The 13,419-nt window shown below is 44.2% G+C and overlaps 1 protein-coding gene across 4 annotated transcripts; it reads right to left on the reverse strand.

Annotated features, from left to right (window-relative positions):
• Positions 1-668: 668 nt before the first annotated feature.
• LOC108930062 (transcription factor AP-2-alpha-like) lies at positions 669-13,213 on the reverse strand. Of its 4 annotated transcripts, none has more exons than XM_029253807.1 (7): positions 13,136-13,213; positions 7,507-7,923; positions 6,484-6,535; positions 4,855-5,086; positions 3,812-3,930; positions 2,510-2,651; positions 669-2,236 (listed from the first exon to the last, which is right to left on the reverse strand). In XM_029253807.1, the coding sequence occupies exons 1-7, from the start codon at positions 13,166-13,168 to the stop codon at positions 1,954-1,956; spliced, it is 1,278 nt and encodes a 425-aa protein (XP_029109640.1). In that variant the 5' UTR covers positions 13,169-13,213; the 3' UTR covers positions 669-1,953. The 4 variants fall into 4 exon arrangements, with proteins under 4 accessions (XP_029109640.1, XP_018600614.2, XP_018600612.2 ...); XM_018745098.2 differs by lacking the exon at positions 13,136-13,213 and adding an exon at positions 10,684-10,828; XM_018745096.2 differs by lacking the exon at positions 13,136-13,213 and adding an exon at positions 9,303-9,762.
• Between the last annotated feature and the right edge of the window lie 206 nt (positions 13,214-13,419).

Consider the following 13,419-nt stretch of genomic DNA (forward strand, 5'->3'; position numbering starts at 1 on the left):
CACTGTCAGTGTACACGCAGTGCGTCTCGTGGTGCCTTTGCTTTGTCATCTTTCAGCTGTAGTGGAGTTTATCACGCTTTTATTCCTATCTATTATAACATTAAAAAAAACTGCGAGCTCTGTGCAGATAACTGTGACCGAACTGACTGTTGTCACCCGTCTTTTTTTGTGCGCTTGGTCAACACGCGCTACTTTCGGTCACTTTTCATATTTTTTATTGATACAAACAAGCACAGACATTCGTATTTTTTTAAACGGCTTCGGTCGCTTTTATAGCGCGTGTTAAATGTATCTCCCGATTAATCCGAGCATGAATAAAACATTTCCAAGAAAGGAACGCGATCATAGCAGGTTTTAGTCACAAGGAGGAATAAAGAGCCGTCGATCTCGTAGCCAAACGCAGGCCATAAAAATGTTGTTTTCCCGAGAAATGTATTTATATATAATTTTGTTTCAGGGGTCACACTGCCGAAGATTTTCTTAGAAAAATAAACATTCCGTGTTTGACATTTTCTACAATTCATTGAATGAAAAGTTTATGAAATTATTATTATTATTATTATTATTATTATTATCGCCGAGGGAATGCGTGGCCTGTTGTTACACAGAGAGATGTCAAAGGAGAGTTAAGCTGAACAAAAAACAATATATGTGTATAATCACGGACATAAAGCGTATCAAATATTTATTATTTTTTCTGGCAACAAAGGACTATGATACAATGAGGGACGAGGCGCTGTGAGCACAGCTTTTCTACAACACAGCTACACGTAAAAGCGCCTCCAAACCCACACACTGGACACACGGGCCTTTACTGGGCCCCACATATTTTAAACTTTGTCAAAAAAAATCAGAGACAATATCCATTTATTGCTGTTATGATGCTTCAAGGAAAGAACAAGGGGTTAAATTATAAATCTGTTTGGCACATAAACACATAAACGTTTTTTTTTTTTTTTTTTTTTTGCAAAAACTAACAGAAAAAAAAAACAGAAAACAGTTTAATCTCTCGTCAGGGTGTCGCTTTTTCTATTTTCATGAAAAAAAGATTGTAATGTGAACGTACAGAAAACGAATTTTTCTCTTTTTTTCCACTTTGTTCAATTGCTTCTTTGTCGCCTGGACATGCTACAGGAGGGCTGAACGAAAATATCCCAGAGGAAGAAATTTTTAAAAAACGTAATCTGCTTTTTTGCTAAGAACCATAAAACCACATGGAGAACTATAATCGAATATATCAACCCACTAAAACAGGAGGCATCAGATAAATAAAAAAAAAGCTTCAACAGACGCACCATATGTACAATTCCCATTAAATTACACTTAAATAAATATATACATACATGAACACTGATTCCCTTGTATGACCGTGAATCGTGTTAAAATTCAAAATTCAAGTTGGTCTCTTTACCTTGGCGCGGAAGTGTACCACTGAAGTCAAGACATTGAACTGTTTTTCTCTTTTCTTTTTTTCAAGTTTATTGACAATACTGATAAAAATGCATCCTTTCACCTTCTCTTCACATGGCTACAATCGTTAGTTGAGATATATTATAGGGGTTTGCTGAATGTCATCTGTCCGTTGCAGCTCATAAAAGAAGGAGTACATAAAAAGTCTTCCGAGTGGCGGGACCTTTTTATTATTACTGTACTGAGTTCTCTTTTAATTAATTCTTTTTTTTTCCTCCAGATAGATCCTTTTTCTTTTTTCTTTTCCAGTTGTGTGTTTAATGCATCTGGCGGTGGAATGTCTTGACTTCCCATGACTCCAGAGTTGAAATGTGGGAGAGGAAAAAAAAAAAAAAAAAAAAAAAAAAAAAACCTTGGAAAAAAAATGTTTTTCAAAAAAAAAAGAAAGAAAACTCGAAAAGGCGTAGAATCCAGATGTGTCCGGTCCGATGTCTTGATCAGCTGTATCTGTGTCTGTACTGTACACTGGTGCTGGAGCCGCACTCACTTCCTGTGCTTCTCCTCTTTATCTCCACTTTTGGTGCCGCTCTCAGAGTGGCTGTTGTTGTTGAGGTACATCTTGTCCATGGCTTTCACAGCCTCCGTCAGGTAGTTCTGCAGGGCCGTGATGGCCGCGCACATGGCCGGGGTCCCGAACCCGTGAGAGATGAGGCTGAAGTGGCTCAAACAGCTCTGGATTCCCGGCTCCAGAATGGGCTGAGGTCGCGAATTCCCCAGCGGAGTGCGGTCCTGGGACAGCAGGTCTGTGAACTCCTTGCAGATTTGCCTGAAAGAGAAAGAGGCACGTTTGTAAAATCACAGCACATTCATAGCAATAATACTACTACTACTACTAATAATAATAATAATAATAATAATAGTAATGATAACATAGAGATGTGGTCTGATGGTAACATTTCCTAACTTGTCTTGTTACGTAACTGGGGGATTGAGCAGGCCCAAACCACCTTCAAGCATGAGCACCACCACAATACACCACAAACAGAATCCTGACTGCTTTGACGATTCGCATTTCCACAGCAACCAAAGAGACACTTACTTTGTCGCTAGTAGCATGTTTTTTCTTTGGACTTGTTCATTTGGGTCTGAATGCTGACGGTTTACATATTCAGCTACGGCTTTGGCTGGGAACTCCGTCTCGCACACATAACCAAAATCTCTGGCAAGATGTACTGCTTCCCCTGAAAAAGATAACTGGGTTTGAGTGCACACCTTACTTCTTTACACTGCTTTACACTGCTTTACACTGCCTCACACTGCTTTGCGCAGCTCAGATGTCCGAGGATCATGTCTAAGACACGCTGGGCAGCCGCTGCTGTCTCGACCTAATTTTACTGTCATAGTCTAGAGATCATTCATCTGTAGAGACCGGTCTTTACAAATAGACTCCATCCTGCAGCAGGGGGGGAAATCTTTTATTATCCGTCATGTTACGTGTTATCGAGGCTCCGGAATTTTGCGCGTCACATAAAAAGTTGTATTTATGCACAAGGGTTGCTCTTACAAACAACAACGAAAGCTGTTCGGTTGGGGCCTGTCCGTTTTTAAGGCCTTGGTTTTAATTTCCTGGTCCGGCCGGATTTTCAGCAAACGGCTTCTTAATTCGAGTTTCAGGTCCGGAAGGGCGCGTGTCCGTTCGGGTATCAAAGCTGGAAACCCAGTGATCTCCCTTCCATAAAATGGAGCAGAGCATAAACAATAACAGCAGTCCGGAAAAAAGGAGTGTCTCCACACTAGATAATTGACTGCCTTCATATCCCATCCCCCACTCTCCTATCACAAACCAATGGCATATTTCTTCAGGCTCATTAAAATATAATATGCACCATTTCAACGAAGCAAATAGGAACAGGGTACCCAAGCCCTCAGCTGTAATGATTAACAGGAGGCAATGAACCATTCAAAGCTTTCACCTTTAAAGCCCACAGCACACCAAATGCCACCGCACGAAACAGCGGTGTTCAGGGTGCGAGCACAATGCAATCTAGTCCGCAGCGGCATGGTAGTAGCCTATTGTGTAATCACATAGCGTGTTTACGTTTGGTTAAAAGGAAGCCCCTTGACTGAACAAAACCAAGTCGTGAAACTAAAAAAATATCCAGGGATATTAAAGAGGGCAGAAATCATAATGCATTTCAGTAAGAACAACAACAATAATAATCATAATCATAATAATTGTAAAACAAGCGTGTTTTAGCCTGAAACGGAGCATCCTGGATTCCATGTAAATCCTTGAACTTCTATTGATTGCTGTGACTTGAGGTTTAGGCTGCTTTGAAACAGCGGTTTGTAACAGACCAGAATCATGACAACAGGAGGCCCATGAATTCATCGTACTTACCCTCTACTAGCGAAGTCAGCAGCGTGACGTTTGCAGCCTTGCGTCTACCTGCAGGAAGGTTTAATCCAATTTTGTCTAGCTTTTCTCTTAGGGACCTTCCCCCATTTTTGGACTTAGCTCTGCAGTAAAAAAGGAAAAACTTATTATAAGATATCATTGGAAACAATAGGTCCTTCACACACTTCTTTGCAATACAACTGTTTTTGCTCAAACGCAGAAAGAGAAGTCGCTGTATAAATGAGCACACAACCCATCCGGGACCAGCAAGATACATCAGATAAACAATGTATTTCTAAAGAGCATGAAAATGGAAGTTTAATTCGTGAAAAAGTGCCATGTCAGTGTCAAAAGGATTTCTGTGACATTTATCTTCTGTGACCTCTTTCTAGAAATCCACTGCTGTTGATCAATGTTTTTCTATTTTTTTCCCTATTTTAAATATTTATTTTCAGAACTTGCCAAGGTTAAATGAGCATGCTTAAAGTGATGTTTGTATGTTTTAAATGAGACCATAGCACATAAGACAAACATAAACGAACTCAGGGAGCAGTGCCGCTGCAAAATATGGCCCATGAAAATTGTATTTAGCCAGCTGGCTGCGAAATATTGACTGGTTAAAGACACCCTTGGCCCAGAAGCCCGGGACACACCGTAGCATTCAGAACTGAAACAAGTGCCCTACAGTTGTTATTATTATTATTATTATTATTATTGTTATTGGGGTTAGGTACCCCTTACCCATATCCCTACTCTATTAACAACGCTAACTGATTAATTTTCTAATTATTCATTTTCTCCAAAGCCACAGACAGTGTTACATTTCTGCAATGACTTTGCCATTTATACCGCTGGGTCATTCGACAGAGCCCTTGATCAGTGGCACTACAGCAAAGGCGGGACTTGAACCAGGAACGCTCGGGTAGCACGTGAGGTCCCTAACCGCTACGCCACCTGCTGGCCCCTGACACTAGGGAATACCGCCACGGTTGTATAGATGGGTGAGTCCAGGAGCCCGTGAAAAGAGAGGAACGTCATGCGCTCACCTCCTCAACACCCCTCCCAGGAGAGATGCGTTGAGGCACTCGGGGGGCGAGAGGCGTCTCTGCACCTCGGCCACCGTCACCTTGTACTTTGACGTGGAGCTGAGAAGCGAGAGGCGACCCGGAACGGAGCAGAACACCTCGTTGGGGTTTACTACTCCGCCGAAGAGGCCGTCCTTGCTCATGGGGATGGCAGAGATGGCATTGCTGGTGTTTTTGGAGAGCGAAACGGGACCTAAAACCCGGAAAAGTTCCGTCGTTAATGAAGCCACATCCTTCACCCCCCCCCCCCCCCCCCCCCTCCCTCCCCCACCGACTCCTCGTGCAGGGGTACAAACTGCTCCCGTGCAGCAGTTCGCCGGGCTCGTGGCCCCCAATTCCTTCATGACAAATTGCATTGGAAATGAAAGGCAGACAATAAGAGGCAGCAATTGGCCCGCGTTTATTTGCGGCACTTGACGCTCACATTGGTCCCCAAAGGTCGCTCCGCGCACCAAATTCTCCACAGCGGACTCGTCTCCGTACTCTAATTATATATAATTGTCACCGTCCCGCAGCTCCGTTCACTATCAGTATTTCTCTTCTTGCATGATTTTTGCATCCTGCTGCAGCTGCGAAGAAGAGCAGGACGCCTCCCTGCCTGCATAAGAACGGCGTAAAACGGCTCTCGACGCGCGTCCGTGTTGTAATTACGCAATGCCACGGATTAGCGCGCGCGCTTTTATTATTGTGCATTAATATTTCATAGTGGCTCTTAAAAGTTATTTAACGACGCGCTGTTTGCGCTCCTCGCGCCGCGTTCGCAGACAAAAGAAGCTGCGTTTTCAGAGCGGATGACACGAGACGTCGGAAGAGCTCTGTGGGGGATAATAGCGCGTCGCCGTTAAAGCAGCCCGAGAGATTTGCGAACGTAGTAAGAGTCAATTAGGGAGTCGCGCAAAAAGCATCTCTTCACATTCGTCCAACGCTTATTAATTTGGAAAGATTTTTTCTTAACAATCGCACTAGGAACATAAGCGCATAAACGTGGCCATCGAATGAACTCGTTGAGAGTTAAAAAAGGACGCGCAGGAGGGTCCGTGTTAATGATACTTAATATCGCAGAAGACGCGCAGTTTACCGCAGTGTCACATCAAACGGGTGACAATTTGACACAATAAAAAAGTTTGACAGGAGGCAGTGAAACCACAAATAGAGGGAGAAACTGTAATTATGTAGGCCTCCGGTGGTTAGAAAAACTGAGTTCACGCACACACAGAGACACACACACACACACACACACACACACACACACACCAGTAACAGCTGTTGTTTTAAATCTCCGAGAACTGGAACGAATAGAGAAAAAGGAACAAGCCTGGACAGAACCGAGCGTGCAGCGGTGCCACAGACCTCTCAGCCGTTCAACATTCCTCACACACTCACTCACACACACACACACACACACTCACACACACACACACACGGCCCGGGTTGTGCCGCGCGCACAATAACTCAAAACTGTAACAGCAGAACAATTCAAAGCTACGACAGCCGAGCGTCTCATTTTTCAATAAACCAAACATAATCCCTCCTGCGCTGTAGCCATGAGAATAAACACAATAATGATAAAACAATACAAAAATTGCTCACCTTTCTTAATGACGGTTTGGTCTTGAATATTTATGCTCTGCTCTTCAACATGCTGCAATGGAATGAAAGATAGTATTTTATACTCCGCATCCAAACATCAGAAGAAGTGGCTTTTGTGAGGAAGGTTCGTGTAAAAATACACAGAGAATGTAGGAAAGAAAAATAAAGCAGCAGGTACTCGATTTTCGTTCCGATAAAGATGATTGATATAACGAATTGCTAGTGGTGTTTTTATTGACAAGAGTATTAAAAAAAAGCTAAGACAAAGATCCGCGCGAAAAATCGGCCACATGGCTATTAAAATTTGGGACGTGTCAGTCCGCGCGACCAATGAGCTGAATAAGCGAAATATTATTTTCTTATAAATTAAAGCATCCGCGGCTAATTCCGTGTTACCACCAGTTTACGGAAATGTAGGAAACTTCGCGTGAATTTCACACTTTATCTATTATTATTATTATGAATATTATTATTATTATTATTATCATTATTATTATTAATGTTTGTATTGGTATGTTGCCCGATATGATGTAAGATAGATTAATTCATGTATTTCCGTGCCGATGATTTTCTGAAGGCGGGACACTGAACGACGGAGATGTTCGCACGTCGCAAATAAATATCGCATCTTTTTCTGCAAAGAAATTGAACAGCCCGGGAAAATATACATTTAATGCCGCCAATTAATGCCTGTAATCTCCCTAATTAATGAGCCTTTTATTGCATTAATGTATCGAATGCAAGTGTGCTTCCGAATCCCTTATTTTTGTAAATGGTAGACAAATAAAAGTAAATACCCACGCAATATGCGCAATAAGCGAAAGTTTTTTCCTTTTTTTGTTTCGCTCACGGTCTAGTAAATTCGGACGATCGGATACTTGTGGTGTTTGTTCACCCGCGTTCATTCGCATTTATAACCGAGTCGTTGTGCGCCACGAAATAACGTTGGAAGTCAGTGTTGCAGAAGAGCTCCGAAAAGTGGTAAGATGCGCTAACCTGGAGGCCGCAGGAAGGCCACCTTACCTGCACATCTTCTAAAGGGTGAGGTATTCCATGGATAGAGAGAGAGTCTGCGAGTCCGGAATCGATGCCATGAGCCGACGGGAGGAGGACTTCTCTCCGGTAGTCTCTGCACAGCTGGGGGGGCAAACTGCGGTGCTGATGGAGCAAAGTGCTCTCCTGGCTCTGTCTCTGCCCGGGCCATCCGGGGTGCTGCGGCTGCGGCTGGGCGTGCAGGGAGTTCAGGGAGTACGGGTCGTTCACGTGCGAGTACGGGTCCTGAGACTGCGGGTAGATGGGCTGGTAGGGCGGTGGGAAGTACGGGGGCTGGAAGTCGGAGTTGGGGGTGTGCGAGAGCGGCGGCGCGCTGCTGTACGGCGACTGAGCCACGCTCCCCAGCTGAGATAACCTGGCTGTCCCGTTGCTGCCGTCGTGACGATCCTGCAAGGAGGAGGAAAAGTTCACCTTTGCTCAGCGCGCGCAACACACACACACACACACACACACACACACACTCACACACACGCGCGCGCGCGCGCTCACACGTCCGTGCATCAGTTTCCATCGAAATGCAACAGCAATAATGACAAAACTCTGCGATCAACAAAGGCCTGACGCCCCCCCGCCCCCCGCCGGCCCCTCGACACGGGGGCTCTAGTACCGTAGCAGGGTGCGAATGAGGAAAAAGTGCACAGAACGAAAAGGAGAATTAACTGAGCGATTCATCCTTTTTCGGCTGCGTTTCGGAAATGAAACGTGTAATTAAAATCTGGATTTCTAAAAATCACAACAATACTAATAATAATAAAAAGAAAAGAAACAAGTTCCTGTGTCGATTATTATTAAGGAATAAGAGAGGAACAACCGCAGCAGTGAAATGATGCACCGTGGGAATGCGGCCAGTCGAGCCACCGAAACGCCCGCAAATCGGCGTTTACGCACAAACTCTAAGTGCCCTGTAATTAAAAGATACAGAATAATTGCGCACTATTAATACGCACAACTTACCATCGCGGAGAAACTGTGTACTAACATCTGCGAAACGGTTGGACCGATTCAGAGACTGTAAATTTGTGGGAAAAGAAGGCTGAGCGAACGACTGAAAAATAATGTGAATAATGGCAGAAAAGCCGAGCGCTACACTACTGTAGGAGCGCAGTGTGGAGCTTCACCGCCCAAACACAGTAATCCATCAGAATCGGGTGAAATTCCTGCTGCCCTTCATTTGATATTTCTCAGTCTTGCAAATGTTAATGTTTATTATTTAAAGTTTTCCCGTCATATCCTTCTTCTGTCTTCCCGCAGCGTCACTGTGCAGTCGAAAGGCTTGAGCTCATATTAGCCGAGATGCGCTCCTTTCCCCCGACTCCTAATAGCACATATTCATGACTATTAATACAACAGGAATACTTAATAAAGGAAGAATGGAGGGAAATCGAGCGTGAAGCGAGGAAGCGACTGGAGGCAGAGTGTGTGCTAAATGACGTCCATTGAAAGGAGAATCAGTGTATCTAATGGGACGAGAGAGAGAGAGAGAGAGAGAGAGAGAGAGGGAGAGTGGGGGGGAAGGGGGGGGGAGCGCGACAAGGGGGTAGAGAGAAAGAGAGAGAGAGAGAGAGAGAGAGAGAGAGAGACAAAAAGGGGCACTTTCTCCGAGTCCGACGAATCAGGAAGAAGGGGGGACATTTTAAAAAACGTCCGAGGGCAAGTCAAAGTGAGAGAAAGACTGGAAGGAGAGGAAAGAAAGGGGACGAGCGCCGAGAGCAACACTGAAAGTCACAACAACACGAATTATAAAGAGAATAAAAGAGCAGCAGCACCTCTGTTTCGTGCGTAAACTCGCTAAATGCCAAGTTCTCCTGGGTGGGAGAAGGACGCGTCCCTTTGTTTGCCACTCCACTCTCCAAGGTCTCAGCCTCCATGTCCCTCTCAGTGTCTCCATGCGCCTGTCGATCCATGCTTGGTCACCTTCGGTCCACGTCCGAGCCCAGCGACAGTGCCACGGGCAGCCAGAACTACAAAGACGCGCGGTGGCGCGTCGCAGGGCAGCTGGAGCCTCCGCGCAATTCGCGCCCCATTTATGGTCACTTCGCCCCGTTACTTTCGCACCGACATCGTCTGCAGGACGTCGGCCGCTCGTGGGAAGTGATCCGCGGACGCGCGTGTCCAGTAACACGGAGGAAAGTCCTTTAAACAACAAAGAGGAGCTTGGCGAGGAGAGAGAAGTGAAACTCACTTCTCTCCCTGCGTCTCTTCTTTCTCCCTCCAGAAACCCGTTCGACTGGATGTGCGAGTTCTTAACAACCGCCGAGTGTGTAACAACTCCGGGGCTGCGCCACCGACACACACACACACACACACACCAACAGCACCTACGATACCTTTAACACTCACTCGCGACGCTTGCGGGACACACTTGCACACACTGCGCATCAAATCACACACTCATTAAGAAATTATGGACTCGATTTTTAATGCTTTCCGTGTCGCTCGACGATGGTATTTAAGAAATACGCATGTGAAGTAAGATACGTAAAATGGGGTTAAAAAACCTTTATCCTAACATACATGTTGATAATTTCCTATGTAACCGATTACATTTCCTGATGAGACATCCCATAGTTTTAGTTTTGTTCAGATGGTTTGTCTTTGCTTTGTTTCTGATAAACCCAAATATATTTTTCTGAAAAAAAAAATATATTTCTACAGTCATTGTAGATGAGTATAAAATCAATGCGTTTGTCACCATATTAGTTTGGGCAAAGGGATCCAATTCTGTCCTTTTTCTTTAAAAATAAACAAATTCGTATATACGAAACCTTCTTTTCTCACAAGGACGATTATGCCGTAATTTTGGCTCTTTATTTTTATGCTTTATTATATTTTAGTTTATAAGATTTACTATATTTCTCTGGCTGTCAATATTAAAAGGCTGTAATAAAAAGTAACACTGTCTGCTGTGCTTGATGGATCAACGAACTGAAACATTTGTTACATTTTTAGTATCCAGCCATCAACATGTCCAGGTATAAAATATAGTGAAACTGTTTAGCAGTTTTATTTCTTTTCGTTAACATTTAATTTCTTTTACATTCATTGCATGAACATTTGCTCTGTATGTTTTAATTGTACTTAGAAAACGAACAAATAAGACTGTTTGGAGAACTCATAATAGAGACACTTTGAAAAGGCGCGTCTTACCTCGCAGTCTTCATATTTAATATTGTCCATTAATTTCCAGAGCATGTTGGCCTTTGCTGCGCTCGTCTCTCAGCGGCGCTGGATCTTATTTTGTGTATGTGTGTGTGTGAGTGTGTGTGTGTGTGTGTGTGTGTGTGTGTGCGCCCGTGTGTTGTGTATTTTCGATGCAGTGTGTGCAGTGTGTGCTCTGAGATCTCCCTCTAATGGTGAAAGTGCAGCTCGTTCTCTGCTCTCTAATAGCGCTTTCATTGCCTCATTAACATAAAGGCAGCGGCTCCTTCCTCGCGCGCACAGGTAAACCTGGACACCCCCCTCAACACACACACACACTCACACACACACACACACTCCCCCGATGTGCGATACTGGCTGGGGGGGGGGGGTCATCGGCTTATTAAAAGTGGCAGCGCATCTTAACGGGACACCATGTGTACGGGTGTAAAACTCGGAGCAACACGGTAATTTACAGTGAACACAAAAGTAACATTTTACAGCATTTTCTCCCTCAAAATACCCACCACTGATGCTACGTCCGCGTGACGGAGAGGTAAATAAAACACCAGCACAAGATTTGTCTGTTTACACGTACATCTATTTAACGGTCTTAAAAATAAAAGCTTCAAGCTATAATAATAATAATAATAATAATAACAACACATTAATAACTGCTTTAATTGAAACCACTGCACCATAGGCTTGTACTATATAGACAATTTGAGGTCTATGCCGAAGATTATTACAAGTTACATATTAAAGCTTATATATGAAAGTGAATATTGCATTAAGCATTAAATATGCGCTGTATATATTAAGAATGTACATACTTTCTATAGTATTTGTGGTTACAGTATTACGGTAATATATTGCCAATCTGGGCCTCAGGTGGATACTAATAATAGTAATGTTTAGCCGAGTTACCAGAGTAAATAAATACCGTACCCGCTTTTTTATTGTTTTAAAAACGCCGCACTGAACGCGCCTTTCCACGTGCGTGTGTTTGGCCCTCGCGTCACACTGACAGCCCAGCGGACACACCGTGGTTCGGGTCCCGTCGAGGCCGAGCCGTTCCGAACCGCTCCTTGCAGTGTCATGCAAAAGGAGCCCACTGGGCACGAGCGCGGCCCCCCGCGGAGCACGTGGGGCGACACTGAAAAGAGAAGCACTGACATAAAAAAAAAAGCTGTTTTCATGACAATGTCGCTCCTTTTCGGCTCCTGTCCCTGGCGACACACCGGCCTTTGCGCGTGAAGCTCTCGCGGGCGTCCTTCTGCCCTCGTGGCCATTGTGCTGGTGTGGGGGGTGGGGGTGTGGGTCACCTGGAGACCCCGTTGTCATTAATAAGGGTCGCAGGGAGCGCGCAGGACGCGTTTCCACGAGGGAAAAAATCATGTCGCGGCCCTCGAACCCGGGTGTGTCGCAGCGGGACTCGAACGTATCGCGCGCATTAAGGTCATTAATAAAGGTGTCAGGGCGCGCGGCGGCTCTTCTTGATGCTCCGGCTGTAATAAACACTTCTAAACGCGCCACCCCCGTGTTTATCAATTATGATTATGAATATGATGCCGCACAAGTGATACGTTTTACAGGCAGGTGACAGAAACAGGCCTGGAGCCAAGAGCAAATATCGATACCGTCCGATTTCCAGCTCCGCGGGTAACTTTCACAGGCATTTTATTTACCATGGTAGTGCTGCACTAACAAGGCCTACAGATTTACTACATTTCACAGTGTTTAAGGGACGACCTCAGAAGCACTTTTTACTTTCTGTTTATTCTTAAATTCCCTTTAAACATTTTTTTTTTTTCCGGGACGTTCTTTATAATGTAACATATGATTATATCGATCCTAACAGATGTGTAATTATTCTCGTTCGTCACTTAATTCATTTATTTATTTCTAAGGGTTATGAAATTTTCACAAAACACGGATTATGAAATTTCATACAGTCCAGTTTATGAGACGTAAAATATCGTTAGTTTTTTATCCTGTACTCTAGCAGTATGTTTAATATTATTTCATATTAGTATGTTCAATACAGAATAATGTTGGACTGTTCAGTGCAGAGGACAAAGTTTTCCTTTGAAGATAAATGTCACTCGACCAGCCAGTTTCTCGCGTGGAATGTAAAATGTATGAAATTTATTCATTGCATTTATTTTAAAGGTGCATTTGTGTGCTGATTTTTTTTAAACAGGTCTCAAGAAGGAAAGGCCTGTTGGAACTACTGAATGTTTTCTTTTTTTAATCGCACATAAAAAGTTGGCGACAGCTGCTTGGAATTCTTTTTTCTTTTCTTTTCTTTTATTTTATTTTCTTTTCGTCTTCCTTTTTTTTTCTTTCGTTCTTTCTTTCTTCTGCTGAATGTCTATGAATGTTCTAAACAGTCCAGTCCCCCCCTCCCCCTCCCTCTCCCCCCGCGCACATATAAAATGGACCATTAAACGGCACCTACCTGCCAGTCCACTATTTTGCCCGTGACTGACATTCTTTAGTCTTCACCGAGCCTCCAGCTGTCAGACAGACATTTTGCTCTTACCTGAACACGATCATCTCACCTGGGCATAAATCGCGCGGGGAGGGCGGGGGGGGGGGGGTGATTCGAGCGCGCATGCGCAGCGCACCAGGCGCATCCCCTGAGACACGCACATCGCGCGCCTTTACCCGGCTGCGTGTGTGAGAACTCAAAGAGGCTTCGCTTTTCTTAGACAAACAGCTCTGCTTTTTAATGCGAAAAAG

Source organism: Scleropages formosus, chromosome 7 (genome assembly GCF_900964775.1).
Source record: "Scleropages formosus chromosome 7, fSclFor1.1, whole genome shotgun sequence".
In the NCBI taxonomy this organism is placed as follows: domain Eukaryota; kingdom Metazoa; phylum Chordata; class Actinopteri; order Osteoglossiformes; family Osteoglossidae; genus Scleropages; species Scleropages formosus.

Excerpts from the sequence above, each read along its gene's own strand:
- LOC108930062 (XM_018745096.2), bottom strand. The coding sequence starts at position 9,440 with ATGGATCGACAGGCGCATGGAGACACTGAGAGGGACATGGAGGCTGAG. Across the intron at positions 7,924-9,302 it reads AGTTTACGCACGAAACAGAG|GATCGTCACGACGGCAGCAA; the intron begins GTGCTGCTGCTC and ends TCCTCCTTGCAG. Across the intron at positions 6,536-7,506 it reads ACCCTTTAGAAGATGTGCAG|CATGTTGAAGAGCAGAGCAT; the intron begins GTAAGGTGGCCT and ends ATTCCATTGCAG.